Source organism: Nilaparvata lugens, chromosome X (assembly GCF_014356525.2).
Source record: "Nilaparvata lugens isolate BPH chromosome X, ASM1435652v1, whole genome shotgun sequence".
Classification (NCBI taxonomy): domain Eukaryota; kingdom Metazoa; phylum Arthropoda; class Insecta; order Hemiptera; family Delphacidae; genus Nilaparvata; species Nilaparvata lugens.
This window is the reverse complement of record NC_052518.1, coordinates 20,452,725-20,473,151: the sequence shown is the minus strand read 5'-3', so window position 1 is coordinate 20,473,151 and position 20,427 is coordinate 20,452,725. Positions and strand designations below refer to the sequence as shown.

Below are 20,427 nucleotides of genomic sequence, written 5' to 3'. Positions count from 1 at the left end.
TGCACAACTTAATAACATGGAAGGCGAGTTTTTTGACTTCGCTACCGCCGCGGACGCGAGCTCGGTGTGACCTGCCCTTAAAGGTGCATACAGACTTACGCTCTGCAATCGAGCATAACTGGAGCTCAACAATAGATGATTGCAGGTCGAGCAAGAGCGGAACTCGAACAGAGCTCGAGCTTGGAAAGTTCCTGTAGTGAGGTCCACGTTATAATGGCAGTGTATGAATGACAATACTGTTGCTGTCCTTTTCTATCATACAACAAAACAGATAGCGCTATCTCTCTCTTGCTTTGCAATGTTGTCAGTTTGCCAGAATATTTTATTTTTTCTTTTGACAGTGACTGTACAAAAGTAACTCAGCCACCATTTTTTCCTCATTCTATCTAAATACTTTGGTACACAAGTCGTATAATTTATTTAAAATGTATTTTTGAAACAATGAAATAATTTTTAGACATTACCGTATAGGAAACACAAATTAAAATACCTGAAATGACATTTTAAAAGTTGATAACTAACCATCCTAGACTTCATCCATGCTTCAGTTAGCCAACACGTTTAGGTTAGGCCTACTCGTACTGGTATAAATAATATTACAAGGTTATTTTAGAAGTATTTCATTGAAATTACTCATTTTTAAAAGGATTTCTTTTTTTCTATCATTTTTAAAATAAATTGGGATAGAATACCTACCAAATAACTTAATTTCTGTTGTTTTGACATTCAGATTGGTGTATCACAGCTTTTTAAATTAGCTGCCATTTCAGGTTTGTATAAAAATAAAAATCTGATCTTATACTTATAGAAGCAAATTTTTGAATCAAGTTATGAAAAAATATTTTTTCTTGATTAATTTGACATTAAATTGATTATTTTATCAAGGAAATGATAATTATTATTAGATCAAATTCAATGGGATGAATTGAGTAACAGCTGTGTACAATCGGTGGCAAAATGGAGAGACTTGGCAACGGTTTTCTCCTATCTTTCTTCTCTGCCATTATAACGTGGACCTCACTATAGGACGAATCAACCAATAGTTGCACATGCGCGGTTAACGACTATGTTGGATCAGTTACGATCTCTGTGTTAGCATATTATAAAATTATCTAAATTAATAACTAATTATTATATCATCAAAATTAGATAATGTAAAATTATAAAAACATTTTTAATAGGTACCAGCATATTAGAATTTAGAAGAAAGAAGCCTAACTCCCAACCATGCCTTTCACACTAAAGTGTGAAACATCTTTAAGGTCTTTGCTTTCACCTTTCAAAACATTGATAGACATGAACTTTTTTGTAATAAAACATCAACTTAAATGCAACAAACATAATAATTATCATCAATGTATTATATATACATGATTAATAAACATAATTAAGCTACTCAGCAATCCCCTGGTCAGAATAGCCTATTTAATTTAGTTTTGTTACCCAAACAGCTGGATTGAACGTTTCACATTTGTGAGGTTAGGTTGTAGTGATAGCGAAGTCAACAATACAATAAGCGCGCGATCATCCTTCAAACATATTTTGAACCTCTAGCGAACCCTTGCATAACATCTTGTGTAAATTTCATGATTGGAGCGAGTGTGGAGCGTTTTCGAGGCGCGTATATTTGTACACACCTTTTGAGGGTTGAATTTTTGCTATTAAATGGTGAAATGCTGATACTATTAAGCCCCGTTCTCACGACCCGTGACTTGCCAAGTCACAGACGGCCTTGATCTGCCGCTCGTCGAGTAACGCGTCGTGAGAACACTGCATCAGTTGCTTTTCGACCTAGCCACGCGCCGCCACGAGCCGTTCCCGACGTTTGTCGGTAAACTCATGAAACATCAAAGGCGCGAGCTCGAGCAGATGCGAGCCTCGCATCGGCTTGTGTACCCATTCTCACGGCCTGCCATTCGCCGAGCCGAGCGCATGTCGAACGCATGTCCTTTTGTACTGTGTTGTTGTTGAGTTCGGTTGGTGGTTTTTAACTAGTTAAAAATGGAGTGGACTAATGAAATAGTGATAGAGTTTCTGGATTTATACGAGCAGGAACCGATCATATGGAATCCCGTCAATGAAGAACATAAAGATAGGAACAAAGTGTATGATGCTTGGAAACGGATTCAATCAAATTTCTCGATAGAATGCTCATTAAAGGAACTGAAAAAGAAAAAAGAAAACCTAATGGCGACCTATAGGAAACTCTCTGCAAAGGTGAAAAAGACTAGCAAGACTGGAAGTGCGACATTTCAAGTTTACAAGCCAGAATGGTTCGCGTATGAAAAATGGCCTCTTTCTTGAATGTAATTTACGTACCCAGAGCAACCAAAGCAACTGAGACCGAGGTAAGTGTTAATTTATGTTTGTTTAATTCAATGTAACATAATGTTATTCAACCTAACCTAATCGTTCAGGTGTCATGTCAGGGACTAACACCAGCAGGGCACACGGGAGAGAAAAGGACAGAGTCATGTGATGTATATAGTTCGACATATATTTAAAAAAAAAACGTATTCACATAAAAACATTTATTCAAAGATATTTATCTAATGGAAATATCTGTAATTTTAATTATATTATACATATTACAATTGACATTTTGTATGGACTCTACTTAAGTTTTGTAACATTTTCTCCTCTGTTAAATAGTTATGTTTTACTGCAAATTATGGTGTATTACAATACTTTTACAATACAACGGAGTTGCCGATACAACTTGTAATAGATTGAACTATTCAATTATATCATTGACCAAAACATAAATGTAACAAATTGTTCACATGAATATTCACTTCTTTTACACTCCGTGTCACCAGGATCAATACCGCTAGTGTGTATGCTTGACATCCAGTCTTGAGTCTAGCAGTATTTGTCTTGCCAAGCTAACCTCCCACTTGTTGTGAAGTACTCAGCAAAGCACGCGCGAATAGCCTTGGCTACTGCCCCTGGTTTTCTAGGAGCCCCTTGTAATGGCAAGAAAGATGTCATTCCATCTTGGTCATTTCTCCAAGATCCTCCAGCAAATGTACCGTCTACTTCAACATCAAACGTTCCTGGGGGAGTATACCGTGATCTTGAAACACTATTCTTCCTAAGGAAATTATGTAACAGTGCGCAAGTTAAAGTGACATAATAATAATAATAATAATAAATTTTGACTTTATTTCTGCATTAAAAAAAAAAATACAGAACATGTGAAAATTAAAAGTAATAGAAAACTAAGCATGCAGTATTATCATTCTGCTCCACTATAGAAATACAATGAGAAAAAATAACAAAACAAAGAAGCAAAAAAACAAAAACAAAAAACAATACAGTTAATTGCTTACTCTACTAGAGCTACACTGTGAACGAAAAATACATCAAAAAGACTACTCTACTAGAGATACATTAAAATAACAGTGGACAGCAATTCAAGATAGAGATTCACAAGTTACAAAGATTATAATACATATACAACATGCAGAAATAAGTCATTACTGTATGCAAATGACCTTAAGAGAAAGGTCACGTCCGCATACAGGAGCACCAGACAAAACAAGCGTTGAATTAAACTGTTAGTTCTATGAAAAATAGAAACCAAATACATATACATATACATACATATATATACCTACACATACATATGTCTCCATAGTAATAGTTTAGATAGATTTATATGGAAATCATTAGATATAATTATTGTATGAGCGTGATATTATGTACATCATTTTTGTAATAGTCCATGTGTATATTATATAATGTTGTTTTGCAAGAGGACAGTGTTCTGTTACTTTGGTTACTTTGTTGGGTTCTAAAGTCATGGGCTTTCTAACACATAATTCCGAACACGTTTTCAACAACAAGTCAAGCACAACAATGACGGTAGTTGAAAACTCTGCCTGCACTTCCTTTCTCTAAGGTCCCAGGATATGGCTTCATCATGTTACGACTTAAGGCAAATGCTGAATCGCCTAAGAACACACAAGGCAAAACTTTATCTGATGATGGTAGTTTCCTATCAGATGGAAGATTAAGCTCCCCATTTTGTAATTTACTGTATAAGGATGAATTGTAGTAAACTCCACCATCACTTATTCGACCTTGACATCCAATGTCTACATACGTAAAACAGTAATCTGCATCTACTAACCCCAATAACACAACACTAAAATGAGATTTGTAGTTAAAAAACTCAGATCCTGTATTAGGTGGGCTTTGTATAACGACATGTTTTCCGTCTATCGCCCCCAAGCAGTTGGGAAAGTTCCATTGCAGTTCTGTTGAGCGAACTGTTGAGCGATTTCTAGCCACTGATGCTCCTCCATAGGCAACTGAAAAAGATAAAATAATTTCATGGTAATATTTGTGGAACAAATATAATTTCATTTTTAAAGCTCACACAATTATTTCTTACTAGCTGACCAGTGCAGGCTTCACCCTGCGTGACATTTTGAAATAGGTAAACCCTCAGTTACTTCTTACACGTAAATCTGCACTCACACTCCAAACTTTCACATTTATAATATTAGTAAGATTATAACACAATATAATAACAATAAAATAAAATAACACACAATAAATAACAATACAATAACACAATGTACAACAAGTCTCCCATTACATTGATACCATTTATTTTGTTTTAGATTCCAGATAATACACAAGATCATCCACAAGATATGGAGGATGAAGACACTGAATTCGACAATACAGGGGAAACAGAAAATAATGCAATTGATCAAGCTAATTCATCGAACTCAACAGCAGCTGCCAACACTATAAATACTGAAAGTATAAGACTTCCTAATTTAAAGAATGGTGGACCACCACTCGCTAAAAAAAGAAAATCGATAGAGGTAGCACAAGTTCAGAAACGAATGGATGACGCTTTATGGCTTCTTGAAACAGGTCGCAAATAAACCAAAATCAACAAAGGACGAAAGTGAATTATTTTGTGATCTGTTATGTGTGAAGTTGCGAGCTCTAGATGAAGACACCCGGGCAAATGCAATGCATGACATAAACAACTTGATGTTCAACTACAGGAAACCCATCAATCCGCAAATAAGTAAAATGAATCAGTATCAACACCACAGCCCTGGCAGTAGCTCCGTCTCCCCTGCTCCGTCTGCTTCCTATACAAGTGGTACTGCATCCATGGGCGTTTGTGAAGTAAACCAACTACAGGATGTTACTCCCCAAACTACAACAGAGCTACAGGACGATACTCCCCAAACAATAGCAGGGCTATTTTCAAATTTCCCAAATCATAGTTCACAGGATTCTCATTAGTTAAGCTTATCAATCTTATCCAAGTATAAAATAACCTCCTGAACATTAATTTAAAACCTGTTTATAATACTGTTCATAATAGACAGTTTAAAATTTGGCTGTTCTGGTAACCTTCAAAGTACAGCATGAGAGGTACATTTATTTTTATTAGTATAATAATAACAATCATCTGTGCTTTTTCTCCATTAACAGTAAGATTGTAATATGGTCAACATGTTTCTTGTTTGTTTAATTAAAGATTATAAAAAAAATTACCTGTATTTCTTCTTTTAGTTCTTCTATTAAAGCCTTGCACACTTTGTCAACACATTTTGATATGGTTTGTTTTGAAATCTTAAATAAGAATGATAAACTACCATAGCTGTCTCCACTGGCAAAAAATCTTAAAGCTACAGCCAATCTCTCTTGAGCAGGTATATTTTTCCGCATGTTTGTATCTTTTTTGATTAATGTTTGTGCAATTCTACTAAGTAAACTTTCAAAATCAGTAGCATCCATCCGACAAAAGTTATGGAATCTTCCAGATGGTTCTTTTTTTAAGTCAACCAGCATGTCAGTAGCATTGTACCTGTAACAAACATATTATTTGTAAGAACGAAAATTATTGTCGTTTTTGGTGGTTCAGCACGACAAAAGGAAGAGTTTTATTATTTTTTCCTTGTATGTGTATGTCCATAAAATAATACATATATATATATATATATATATATATATATATAATATATATATATATATATTTAGTGAGCTGGTGGCGCAGACAGTAGCGCGGTGAACTTGAAATCCAAGGTAGCGATATCGTGGGTTTGAATCCCTGTGCCGCCGCATACTTTTATCAATAATTTTTGGTGGTTCAGCACGACAAAAGGAAGAGTTTTATTATTATTTCCTTGTATATATATATATATATATATATATATATATTTAGTGAGTTGGTGGCGCAGATGGTAGCGCGGTGGACTTGAAATCCAAGGTAGCGATATCGTGGGTTTGAATCCCCGTGCCGCCACATACTTTTATCAATAGTTTTTTATGTACTTACCTTTTTCGGCTTTTATTATAAGAATCCACCCACCAATGCTTTTTCCGTCTCATTCGTCTTTTCAAATATTCTCCAGTGCAGACTACATAGTATGCTGCAGCGCAAGCTATTAATTTGTTATCATCATTCCACATATTTCTACACTCCAAAAAACCTACATCAAATGATTTACATCAAATTCGAGAAGTCACAGCAGTTCTTTGCTTCAACAATTCTTTTCTTCAACAGTTCTTTGCACAACAGTTCTAAACAACAACCAGACACCGACCCAGAGACCACGGTGCTCGTGTACGTCTGAACGGGCTTGAGGTACGACATGCCACCCCGAGTCCCACCGAGCCACCCCGCACCGTGAGAACTGTTGGCTCGCAATTCCAGAGACTTCTCGACGATCTGTGGCAGATCCAAGGACATCTGTGACTTGGCAAGTCACACGTCATGAGAACGAGGCTTTAAGGTGCATATACTGATATTACGTGCCTTGAACATGCTCCGCACATGCTCCAATCATGAATGTTATGCAAGGGCAAGGGTTCAAAATATGTTTGAAGGATGATCACACGCTTATCATATTGTTGACTTCGCTACAACCCAAGCTCACAAAATGTGAAACATTCAATCCAGCTGATTGGATGACAAAACTGAATAAAATATTCTGACCACGGGATTGCTGAATAGCCTGATAATACATTATGTTTATATAATAAATTGATGAGAATTATTATGTTTGTTGCATTTATGTTGATGTTTTATTACAAAAAAGGTTATGTCTGTCAATGTTTTTATAGGTGAAAGGCGTGGTTGGGAGTTTGGCTTCTCTCTTCTAAATTATAATATGCTGATACCTATTATTAAAAATGATTTTATAATTTTACATTATCTAATTTTGATCATATAATAATTAGTTATTAATTTTGATAATTTTATAATATGCTAACACAGAGATCGTAACTGATCCAACAAAGTTGTTAACCACGCATATGCAACTATTGTTTAGTTCGCTCTAGGAACTCACCAAGCTTGAGCTCTTTTACATGCTTTGTCACAAAGTAGAAGGAATTCTTTCTTCTCTGTGGCTCTGTTCACGGTCCACTCTTGCTCGACCTGTGATCATTTATCGATCTGCTCGTGTGACGTTCGATTGCGGAGCAGAGCATAAGTCTGTATGCACCTTTAGAAGTATTTCAAAAATTACCTACAATAGACAATAAACGTGATGCTTAGTCACCATTAATGTTTAGTAATAACTGGGAATGGAACACATTCAACAAAATCGTTATATGAACATCCATATTATGGGGCTGTGTTTGGTACAGATGGCCTTATTCCTGTACACACTGGTTCCAGCCACAAACACACACACACACATACACACACACACACACACCACACACACACACACACACACACACACACACACATACTAACAGCACACACACACAAACAGCATGGATGAGCAGAATAAGATCATAGAGTAGCCTACCCCATTATTGATGCTGTGGTGAGGTTCGTGTTAAACACAAGGACAGTTATGACAGTGAAAAAAGATGAGAGAACAAGGTTGCCAAATCTCTATACAAGCCTATAATTTCACTCCATTTTGCTACTGAGTGTACACAAGAACACAACTGTTACTTAATTTACCCCATTACATTTGATCTAATATTAGTTTTCATTTCTTTGATAAAATAATCAATTTCATGTCACATAAACTACATTCATCAATAAAATATCCTTCATAATTTGATTCAAAACTTTGCTTTCATAACTGAGATCAGATTTATATTCTCATACAAACCTGAAATCTAGGCGGCCAATTTAAAAAGCTAAAAATCAACAGAAATAAAGTTATTCAGTAGGTTTTTTTTCAATTTCTCTTAAAAATATGAGAAAAAAAATCTTATTCATAATAAGATTATTTCAATAGAAATAATTCTGAAATAACATTTCAATATTATTTATACATAACCTAGACAAAGCAGGACTAGGATGGTCAAAGTTATCAACTTTTAAATTTTCATTCCAGGTATAATTTGTGTTTCTCATAATTATGATATCTAAAAAAAAAACATTAATCCAAAACTAAATTTTCAGATCAAAATCATACGAATAGTGTACTGAAGTATTTTTGTAGGATGAATAGAAACATGGCGGCTGAGGATTGTTTGTTTGCATCTGTTCAGTGACTGTCAAGAATAAAATATTTCTATTTGCTGGCAAACTATTGCAAAGCTAGAGAGAGATAGCGCTATCTGCTTTGTTGCATAACAAGGATAGCAACACTTTTGTCAATCGATTAATGTCATTATAATGTGGACCTCACTATAATGTCATTATAACCTGGACCTCACTATAAATAATTGCCACTCTGGGTGGCATCGGCTATAGTTATAATATTACTATATAACTGTAGTTATATGTCATATTATGACAAAGCTGGTAGAACTTATAAATGATCTTTCTTATTTTCTTAGTTGTGTACAATATGGTCATTCAATTTCAATTGATCATACCTAGATATTTAACATTATCAGAGCGCTTAATCACAGTCACAATCACAGTTTCAATTCTCCCCTTTACAATAATGGAGATTCATTGATAACTTCATTGCTTGTATGGTAATACAAATCAAATCAAACTTCATTTATTCAAGTAGTTGCATATAAAATACAAGCTTCACAATATTGAATCATCACAATGAATAATAAACACAGAAAATACAATAGTGCAAGGAGGAAACATCAAAGAAAGAAAAAAACAAAGAAAAAATACTTGATAGAACACTGTTCCAAACATAGAAAATCATGTAATTCCATGTATAACTCTCCATAAAAAATCTTTGACAATATTGTTATGTCAATCAACAAGTAGTATCTGAGTACTGTAATAAAAATAACAAAATTATTCACTCAATCCTTACAATACAAAAGCCAATAGAGAAACACTTTGCCTAGGAAATCAATGAATATTATGATTTATTAAATTCAGCATTATAACATTTTATTGCAACTAATATCACTTAATCTTCTTCAACTTCAAGGTATTTTTCAATTCTTTCCCAGTCGAATAATTTTTAAAATAAGTGCATGTCTTATTTCAAAGTCTTATTTTAAAATAAGATTGTAATATGGTCAACATGTTTCTTGTTTGTTTAATTAAAGATTATAAAAAAATTACCTGTATTTCTTCTTTTAGTTCTTCTATTAAAGCCTTGCACACTTTGTCAACACATTTTGATATGGTTTGTTTTGAAATCTTAAATAAGAATGATAAACTACCATAGCTGTCTCCACTGGCAAAAAATCTTAAAGCTACAGCCAATCTCTCTTGAGCAGGTATATTTTTCCGCATGTTTGTATCTTTTTTGATTAATGTTTGTGCAATTCTACTAAGTAAACTTTCAAAATCAGTAGCATCCATCCGACAAAAGTTATGGAATCTTCCAGATGGTTCTTTTTTTAAGTCAACCAGCATGTCAGTAGCATTGTACCTGTAACAAACATATTATTTGTAAGAACGAAAATTATTGTCGTTTTTGGTGGTTCAGCACGACAAAAGGAAGAGTTTTATTATTTTTTCCTTGTATGTGTATGTCCATAAAATAATACATATATATATATATATATATATATATAATATATATATATATATATATATATATTTAGTGAGCTGGTGGCGCAGACGGTAGCGCGGTGAACTTGAAATCCAAGGTAGCGATATCGTGGGTTTGAATCCCTGTGCCGCCGCATACTTTTATCAATAGTTTTTGGTGGTTCAGCACGACAAAAGGAAGAGTTTTATTATTATTTCCTTGTATATATATATATATATATAATATATATATATATATATATATTTAGTGAGTTGGTGGCACAGATGGTAGCGCGGTGGACTTGAAATCCAAGGTAGCGATATCGTGGGTTTGAATCCCCGTGCCGCCACATACTTTTATCAATAGTTTTTTATGTACTTACCTTTTTCGGCTTTTATTATAAGAATCCACCCACCAATGCTTTTTCCGTCTCATTCGTCTTTTCAAATATTCTCCAGTGCAGACTACATAGTACGCTGCAGCGCAAGCTATTAATTTTTTATCATCATTCCACATATTTCTACACTTCAAAAAACCTACATCAAATGATTTACATCAAATTCGAGAAGTCACAGCAGTTCTTTGCTTCAACAATTCTTTTCTTCAACAGTTCTTCGCACAACAGTTCTAAACAACAACTAGACACCGACCCAGAGACCATGGTGCTCATGTATGTCTGAACGGGCTTGAGGTATGATGTGCCCCCCCGAGTCCCACCGAGCCACCCCGCACCGTGAGAACTGTTGGCTCGCAATTCCAGAGACTTCTCGACGATCTGTGGCAGATCCAAGGACGTCTGTGACTTGGCAAGTCACACGTCATGAGAACGAGGCTTTAAGGTGCATATACTGATATTACGTGCCTTGAACATGCTCCGCACATGCTCCAATCATGAATGTTATGCAAGGGCAAGGGTTCAAAATATGTTTGAAGGATGATCACACGCTTATCATATTGTTGACTTCGCTACAACCCAAGCTCACAAAATGTGAAACATTCAATCCAGCTGATTGGATGACAAAACTGAATAAAATATTCTGACCACGGGATTGCTGAATAGCCTGATAATACATTATGTTTATATAATAAATTGATGAGAATTATTATGTTTGTTGCATTTATGTTGATGTTTTATTACAAAAAAGGTTATGTCTGTCAATGTTTTTATAGGTGAAAGGCGTGGTTGGGAGTTTGGCTTCTCTCTTCTAAATTATAATATGCTGATACCTATTATTAAAAATGATTTTATAATTTTACATTATCTAATTTTGATCATATAATAATTAGTTATTAATTTTGATAATTTTATAATATGCTAACACAGAGATCGTAACTGATCCAACAAAGTTGTTAACCACGCATATGCAACTATTGTTTAGTTCGCTCTAGGAACTCACCAAGCTTGAGCTCTTTTACATGCTTTGTCACAAAGTAGAAGGAATTCTTTCTTCTCTGTGGCTCTGTTCACGGTCCACTCTTGCTCGACCTGTGATCATTTATCGATCTGCTCGAGTGACGTTTGATTGCGGAGCAGAGCATAAGTCTGTATGCACCTTTAGAAGTATTTCAAAAATTACCTACAATAGACAATAAACGTGATGCTTAGTCACCATTAATGTTTAGTAATAACTGGGAATGGAACACATTCAACAAAATCGTTATATGAACATCCATATTATGGGGCTGTGTTTGGTACAGATGGCCTTATTCCTGTACACACTGGTTCCAGCCACAAACACACACACACACACACACACACACACCACACACACACACACACACACACATACTAACAGCACACACACACAAACAGCATGGATGAGCAGAATAAGATCATAGAGTAGCCTACCCCATTATTGATGCTGTGGTGAGGTTCGTGTTAAACACAAGGACAGTTATGACAGTGAAAAAAGATGAGAGAACAAGGTTGCCAAATCTCTATACAAGCCTATAATTTCACTCCATTTTGCTACTGAGTGTACACAAGAACACAACTGTTACTTAATTTACCCCATTACATTTGATCTAATATTAGTTTTCATTTCTTTGATAAAATAATCAATTTCATGTCACATAAACTACATTCATCAATAAAATATCCTTCATAATTTGATTCAAAACTTTGCTTTCATAACTGAGATCAGATTTATATTCTCATACAAACCTGAAATCTAGGCGGCCAATTTAAAAAGCTAAAAATCAACAGAAATAAAGTTATTCAGTAGGTTTTTTTTCAATTTCTCTTAAAAATATGAGAAAAAAAAAATCTTATTCATAATAAGATTATTTCAATAGAAATAATTCTGAAATAACATTTCAATATTATTTATACATAACCTAGACAAAGCAGGACTAGGATGGTCAAAGTTATCAACTTTTAAATTTTCATTCCAGGTATAATTTGTGTTTCTCATAATTATGATATCTAAAAAAAAAACATTAATCCAAAACTAAATTTTCAGATCAAAATCATACGAATAGTGTACTGAAGTATTTTTGTAGGATGAATAGAAACATGGCGGCTGAGGATTGTTTGTTTGCATCTGTTCAGTGACTGTCAAGAATAAAATATTTCTATTTGCTGGCAAACTATTGCAAAGCTAGAGAGAGATAGCGCTATCTGCTTTGTTGCATAACAAGGATAGCAACACTTTTGTCAATCGATTAATGTCATTATAATGTCATTATAACCTGGACCTCACTATAAATAATTGCCACTCTGGGTGGCATCGGCTATAGTTATAATATTACTATATAACTGTAGTTATATGTCATATTATGACAAAGCTGGTAGAACTTATAAATGATCTTTCTTATTTTCTTAGTTGTGTACAATATGGTCATTCAATTTCAATTGATCATACCTAGATATTTAACATTATCAGAGCACTTAATCACAGTCACAATCACAGTTTCAATTCTCCCCTTTACAATAATGGAGATTCATTGATAACTTCATTGCTTGTATGGTAATACAAATCAAATCAAACTTCATTTATTCAAGTAGTTGCATATAAAATACAAGCTTCACAATATTGAATCATCACAATGAATAATAAACACAGAAAATACAATAGTGCAAGGAGGAAACATCAAAGAAAGAAAAAAACAAAGAAAAAATACTTGATAGAACACTGTTCCAAACATAGAAAATCATGTAATTCCATGTATAACTCTCCATAAAAAATCTTTGACAATATTGTTATGTCAATCAACAAGTAGTATCTGAGTACTGTAATAAAAATAACAAAATTATTCACTCAATCCTTACAATACAAAAGCCAATAGAGAAACACTTTGCCTAGGAAATCAATGAATATTATGATTTATTAAATTCAGCATTATAACATTTTATTGCAACTAATATCACTTAATCTTCTTCAACTTCAAGGTATTTTTCAATTCTTTCCCAGTCGAATAATTTTTAAAATAAGTGCATTACAAGTGAGGCATTTTTACGTTCAAATAATAGCCGCTGAGCCTTTGTTTCCCCATGAGGAGTACACATCTTCTCCACGAGCGCGCTGTCGGCGTTTCTTCTGTTCAAGCTCCTGTTCCCCCATTTTTATGTGTGTTTGTGTGTGGAAGTGGATAGGCGGGCGTGTGTGAATAGTGATGTTAGTGAGTGTAGCGAGTTCTACTGTTCTCCGAACTACTAGTTAGTTATATTTCTACATTGTTAAAAATCAGTCTGGCAACAGAGCACAGCATGAAAGAGATAGCGCTATCCGCTATGTTGAATGATAGACAAGGATAGCAATACCATTGCTAATTAAACACTGCCATTATAACGTGTATCTCACAATAGATTGGCTTTCTTTGAAAATGGCGGATTATGGCGTCACGATTCTAGCCGAGTTTTCACTCTGTATGTATTCAGTTGTTAAGTGTCTAGATGGAGCTGCCTCTCTTTGTCACAGATACAGAGTAACGGCCAGCAACAGTCACAGTTATCACATAGTTATTCAAAAGTATTCTTTGAGTATCTTTTGTGAGGTCCACGTTGTAATGACAGTGTTTGATTTGCAATGGTGTTGATATCCTTGTCCATCGTTAAACAAAGCAGATGGCGCTATCTCTTTCATGAATTGCGATGTTGCCACATCGTTTATCAACAATGTAGAAATTCAACTAATTGACAAAATAATTGAAGGGTTAGGGGATAGGTTTTATTTAGGTTATATTTAATAATGTTCCATAAGGATACTTCAGGTTTTTGGTTTGAAATTGCAATATGCTAGAAGGGGCTAGGGTCCAGGTAGAATTATGTTCTTTGATGTTTCAAGAGTGAAAGGATAGGTTAGGGGGTAAGGATATTGCTTTGAAATCTAGAGTATTAATAATGTGAAAGGGTTAGGGGTTTGGGTTTTTTTAGGTTATATCCAATAATGTTTCATAAGGGTAGGTTAGATTTTTGCTTTGAAATTGCAATATGCTAGAAAGGGCTAGGGTCCAGGTAGAATTATGGTAAGGATTTTTCTTTGTAATCTAAAGTATTAATCATGTGAAAGGGTTAGGGGTTGAGTTTTTTTTCAGGTTATATTTCATAATATTTCATGAGGGTAGGTTAGGATTTTGCTTTCAAATTGCAATATGCTGGAAGGGATTGGAGGTTTTTACCAAGAGTAATGTTTTAAATGTAAAAGGGGAGGTTGGCGGGTTAGGTTTTTCTTTAAAATGACAATATGCTGACTTAGTTATAGTGTTTTTTCAACATCAGTTAAATAACAACTGTTATATTTTATCAATTATATTATTCGAAAGTACTCTTCCTTTTATTGAATAAAATAATAATATATTGAATTTAATGATAAATCATCATTTCCTTTTATTGAATAAAATAATAATTTATTGAATTTAATGATAAATCATCATTGGATAATAATATCATCATCAAAATAGAATGACGATTGGCTCCAGTTACAGTGCTCGGTAACCATCATCACAAAGAAAGTTACATTCAAAGAACTGACTGAATGGAACGGGAAAAAACCGTTACTCACGCATGCGCGATACGGTCACGGTGCTGACCGAGACAACGAGCCATTGATATAGACAATATATTATAAGCTGTGGCAAAGACCTTAAAGATGCAGAACGTTAATTATGGACCCAATATTGATGTAAATACTACAGAAGCTGGTGAAGCATTAGTTGTAATGGTAGTTTCACTGAACTGTTGGTGGAAAATACCAGTTGGTTATTTCTTGGTAAGAGGGGTTTCCTCTGATGAAAAAGCATGCATAGTAAGGAGCGCATTAGAAATGCTTCACAATGTTGGAGCAAATTGTGTGTCATTAACATTTGATGGTTTGGCAGCCAATATTAGTATGGCAAATAAATTAGGTGCTGATCTCAAGCCAACTGAAGAAATTAAAACTTGGTTCCCGCATCCTATCACTGGGAATAAAGTTTTTGTACTTTTAGATGCGTGTCATGTTTTCAAGAACATTAGAAATCTACTGTGTGAAAAAGAAGTTCTGATTGATGCGGGGGGAAATGCTATTAGATGGAGTTATTTAAAGCAGTTGGAAGAACTCCAAAAAATGGAAGGTTTAAGACTGGCGAACAAGTTGACAGATAGGCACATTAATTATCAATTTCAAAAAATGAAGGTTAACCTTGCAGTGCAAGTTATCAGCAGATCATGTGCAACTGCTATTAAATATCTTAGTGAAGATTTAAAGCTACCTGCCTTCATTGATAGTGCTGCCACTGTGGAGTTTTTGATTATTTTTGATCATTTTTTCGACGTATGCAACAGTCGAAATCCCTTTGCTAATGGCACCAAATCAGCCATGAGGGAGAACAACTTTGAAAAAATAAAAAGTCTTATTGACAAAGTTGAGATTTATGCTCTCAATATGAGACTTGAAGATGGCACATTTGTTGCAAAATCGTTTAGACGAACGGTAATAATTGGCATATTAAGTCTGTGCAAATCAATTTTGGGCTTGTATGAAGAAATGATTAGAAGCAGGAAATTGTCATATTTGCTAACGTACAAAATGAGCCAAGATGCTGTCGAGCTGTTCTTCAATAAAATCCGCAGCCGACTAGGCTGGAACAATAATCCCACAGCCAAAGAGTTCAAAGCAGCATACAAACGACTTTTGATTGTGAATGAAGTGAAATCTAAAACGACTGGTAACTGCATCCCTCGAGAGGATACTCCATTATTGAGTTGGGAAGGCATAACCCAGAAATCACAATTGAGTGATGAAAATCAAAATCAAAATATCACACTACTTGATGAACTAAGTGACCATGCATACGGTCGCTATAGCACTCATTTGAGTGAATTCTCAAAGAATGCTGTTGTGTACATAGCAGGCTATGTTGTAAGAAGTGTCCGGTGCAGGCTACAATGTAAGGATTGTCTGAATGCCCTGTATGCAACAGGTGAAATCAATTATGGTGATTTGATAAAGAGAAAAAATAATGGTGGGCTAGTGGTGCCTTCGCAAAATGTTGTAAAAGTGTGTGAAATCACAGAACGAGTGATAAGACAGTACTCGAATCAAGTTTTCACAGCGAAAAATGTAGCAGTCACCATTGTGAATAATGTGTTGAGAAACACCACAAGTTGCTTTCGTGAACTGCATAATCACGATATACAAGTGTCGGAATTTCCCAGCTCTCATCTGAGCAACCTGGTTAAGGAGGTAGCAAAATGCTATTTGAAGATTAAATGTCATCATTTAGCAATGGAAAAAAGTTTAACCATTCATAAAAAACTATTGAGACAGCATTTGACAAAATCAGTGTTGTTTATGAATCAGTGAAACAAGAAAATGATTTTGGTTCTCAATTCTGTGGTCAGATGGCAAAACTTGATATGTGCATTTTTATGTTTTTTCAGGTGAGCGTTTTAAAGTTTTTGAAAATTTAATATTGTATTTACACAACAGGTATTATAGTAATATTGAAAATCCTTATGCATATTAATACTTGAATCCCCTACTATAATAGAGATAATGATTTACATAGAGATAATTATTTATAATTTTCATTGGAAAGCCATAATTTTTAAACTTATCACACTCTGCCATCTTTCATATTGCATAGCAAGTTGGTAAAACCTAATTTCAGCTAATTTAAAAGTTTTAAAATGAGTAATATACATTGCCTATGGTAAATTGAAGAAATATATCTTATTTTTAATAGAAATTGTATATAGGGAATACCGTTAATAACATTAAATTTGTACTTTCATAATACTTTAATCATGATAATAATCTCTACTCATACATTCGATTTGCCTCGTGCTATCATGATTCTGGTGTTGTGGCCTGAAAGAAGAAATTTTTGGTCAATCACTTTCAATGTTGGCTTCTCTTTCATAATGAATGTGAACATACATGTCATATCTATTCCTGTTCTGTCCACCGGCAGCATTTGTGTAAGTAATTACCACTATAATCAATTTCATGTTCAATTTGATATGGCAGACCCATTATTTTCTTCAATACACTCGATGCAATATCATCTGAACCTCTACCCCCAATGGCCTTATGTCACATGAAACAATCAGATGAAGAGCATTCTATAATATTGTGTGATTATAGACTGACAAAGTCTCTCGTAACAAAAAATGTTTAAGATAAATATGGAGAAGGAAGTACTTGTTTTAAGTCAAACACTAGAACAATTTGATTTAAAACAGTTTTCTTTTGCAGAAGCCTTGTCTTTAGCTTTCGAGTCATATCTTTTCTGTGCTTCTAAAATATGCTCAATTCTCAATAATATGCTGTTTATTAATCAATTATCTAGATTGTTTATTTGATAATGACGTTTTAATGTAGGAAACTCATCACAGGTGTTGCAAGTATGCAAGTAATGGTTATTCAAATTTGTAACCGGTATGATTGAAAACATCTCTGAAATTATCATAACATGCTCTTCTCTGTTCTTTATTCTGTCTTCGTTTCAGAACATTCATCAAACATTGTCTTGATATTTAACTAGCTTTATAGAAATATTTTTCAACAAATATCTGAAAATATCATTTTCTATCATCTCCACATTACACTTTTTCTCTAGATAAGATGGCAAAGCAAGTTATGTTAAGATAAATGAAAATGCATACCAACTCACATGCCACAAAAACACACATTTTATTTTCCATCAGCTTAAGATACAGATGTAATAAGCCTAGCTTTAGCTGTTGAAAAGCGAAATGTGCGTGTTTGTGATGCTTTAGTCTGTGCACACGTTTAGATATAACATTTTGTCACTTCAAAACAGCATTTAAATTTATAATATCTCAGATGGCAGAGCATGATAAGTCATGCATTACCTACATTATTAGGTTTTGCTTTCTTACGAGTTTCACAATAAATTATGAACATATCAAAAAATGTTAAATGCTATTGATAACTCCACTACTGTACTAGAGCTCATATCACATATCTGAATTTGCCAACTTGTAGATCTTAATATGAGGAATACGAATAAAGTTATCTCATTTCGAAAAAAATGAGATATCAGGTTTTGCCAAATGGATATTAATATTAGCCTACTGTATTTGTATTTCTTAAATACTGTTACTTCATACTATCATCCTGTATATTTATCGAGTTTAATAATGTCAAGCTATCAATTGATCTATGAGTTAATCTAGTTGAACAAGGATTGTATTATAAAAATAATGATAAAGCAATTTGAAAATTACATATTTTTTAAAATTGTTCAAATTATCACTTTGATCACTCTACCACATATAGTTTATTGAATGTTGTAGACTATTTAAATGTATGAAGTTAGTACCTATTAATTTATTTTGGCTGTAAATTTAATTTTAACATAGATAAACAAGGCACATGTAAAAATGACATTTAAAAAACATTGATTTGTCAATAAAAATTCTTTTAACCATTGTAATCTATATTGTTTTTTCTTGTAATCACCCATTGTTTTCATTATTGTTGTTTAAATAATTTTAATAGTGAGTTCGATGAGCTGCTGTGTGAGTATATTTACTATTTTATTACAATTAACAGCATTGATGAAAAACAGTCATCAAATTATTATTTACTATACTGTACTTTGGAAAAACTCCAGTTTTGAATTACCGGTAAGGGTTTTTGAAAATTATGGAGTCTGGAGCACTAGCTTTTTAGCTCGTGATTTGGCATTTGCAAAGACCTTAAAGAGATATCTTTAAGGTCTTTGGGTATTATTTGTATAAAAATGTAGAGCTTCAATGCCATGAGCTTATGAAATAATAGTTTAAAGTTTGCCAGAAACTTATGAATTCAACTACTACAAATATCAGTTTGATTTATTTATGATTGCAGAAATAATGTACTAATTGATCCATTAATTTATTGGAATTATAATTCAAATTTATAAAATTAAAGAAGTATAATGAAAAATATAATTCTAAAATATGGCACAGAACACTATTTATCGAAAAAATTGCATTTTTATAAAAATTCAAAGCACAAAACTTTCAAAGCCTATTTTATTAGATGAATAAGGTTATTTATAATAACCTCGTTTAAAAACACCGCTTCTTTGTTATTGAAACCAGAGGAATTGAATAGATAGCAGTTAACTTACATTTGAGTAAAGGCAAAATGATAATTAACTTACACTCTCATGTCAGTGAATTATTAAAACTATATTATGTCTATAATTATACTTGTTATCAATTATTGGTAACTTCAAAATTGCTTCAAATCATATAGGTAAATGATATTCCCTTAGTTAAACAGCGTAATATTAAACTGTATTGCAGCATTCTCTCCCCTATGAGTTTTGAATTTCTCGCGCTAAATTACCTTAATGGCAGCCTTCAATTTCAAGTAAGAGCTGGCATTGGGAAGGCATAGGCATTGTGGGTCTATAACTTTCTAACGTCTTTGAGCTGTGGCATTGATATAGAGAATAAGATTAAGAAGAGCGAAGTCCGCTATGATGCCACTGCGCTAGTGTAGCTACCAGAAATTTCGGGCAAGAAGTCGGGTATTCCCTGTGTAGAAAAAGAGCCTTTTTCAAATGATAATATTTTTTTATTGAAGCAATAAAAAATATTCAAAGTATGGTAGTTCCATGCAGTGCTTATGGATGAACGAATCTGCATGTGCCAGATAAAAATATTTCTTTTCATACATAAGTATTTTTATATTTTCATCTGTCATGTTTCAAGCAGGCTAAGCCTAGTGCAAAATGATCGTTTCAAGGAATATTGTGCTTAGGTTGATTCATTATCATTATTTGCCAAGTAATAAAATATAAGTTTTGGTAATATTAAAATAAATATTTTATTTCCATAGATCCAATATAGGTATCCATATTCCATTCCATTAATTTGTCTTATATTGTAATATTTTGTGAACTATGAAAATATTGTATGCTAAACTTGTATTATAAAAAATATTATTTGCTAAAATTGTCTATAAATTCTTCATTATTGCTATTGTTTTATTTTTCCCGTTCTTATAATATGTAGTTATTTATTATCTTGTATTAAATATAGGAGTAAAGAGTATAGTGTTAGGTACCTATACTTAAG

General features: G+C 33.5%; 2 protein-coding genes across 2 annotated transcripts; both read right to left on the bottom strand.

Moving 5' to 3' along the window:
• Nucleotides 1-4,030: 4,030 nt before the first annotated feature.
• On the bottom strand, nucleotides 4,031-6,450 carry LOC120354525 (protein ANTAGONIST OF LIKE HETEROCHROMATIN PROTEIN 1-like). The gene is made up of 3 exons (XM_039441852.1): nucleotides 6,317-6,450; nucleotides 5,533-5,845; nucleotides 4,031-4,316 (listed from the first exon to the last, which is right to left on the bottom strand). Exons 1-3 carry the CDS (start codon nucleotides 6,448-6,450, stop codon nucleotides 4,224-4,226), a joined length of 540 nt encoding a protein of 179 aa, XP_039297786.1. The 3' UTR covers nucleotides 4,031-4,223.
• Nucleotides 6,451-9,275: 2,825 nt separating this feature from the next.
• LOC120354524 lies at nucleotides 9,276-10,424 on the bottom strand. The gene is made up of 2 exons (XM_039441851.1): nucleotides 10,291-10,424; nucleotides 9,276-9,806 (listed from the first exon to the last, which is right to left on the bottom strand). The coding sequence occupies exons 1-2, from the start codon at nucleotides 10,422-10,424 to the stop codon at nucleotides 9,479-9,481; spliced, it is 462 nt and encodes a 153-aa protein (XP_039297785.1). The 3' UTR covers nucleotides 9,276-9,478.
• Nucleotides 10,425-20,427: the final 10,003 nt, after the last annotated feature.

Coding starts and splice junctions, on each gene's coding strand:
- LOC120354524 (XM_039441851.1), bottom strand. CDS start 10,424: ATGTGGAATGATGATAAAAAATTAATAGCTTGCGCTGCAGCGTACTAT. Junction 9,807..10,290: donor TATAATAAAAGCCGAAAAAG/GTAAGTACATAA, acceptor TGTTTGTTACAG/GTACAATGCTACTGACATGC.
- LOC120354525 (XM_039441852.1), bottom strand. CDS start 6,450: ATGTGGAATGATGATAACAAATTAATAGCTTGCGCTGCAGCATACTAT. Junction 5,846..6,316: donor TATAATAAAAGCCGAAAAAG/GTAAGTACATAA, acceptor TGTTTGTTACAG/GTACAATGCTACTGACATGC. Junction 4,317..5,532: donor AACTAAAAGAAGAAATACAG/GTAATTTTTTTT, acceptor TATCTTTTTCAG/TTGCCTATGGAGGAGCATCA.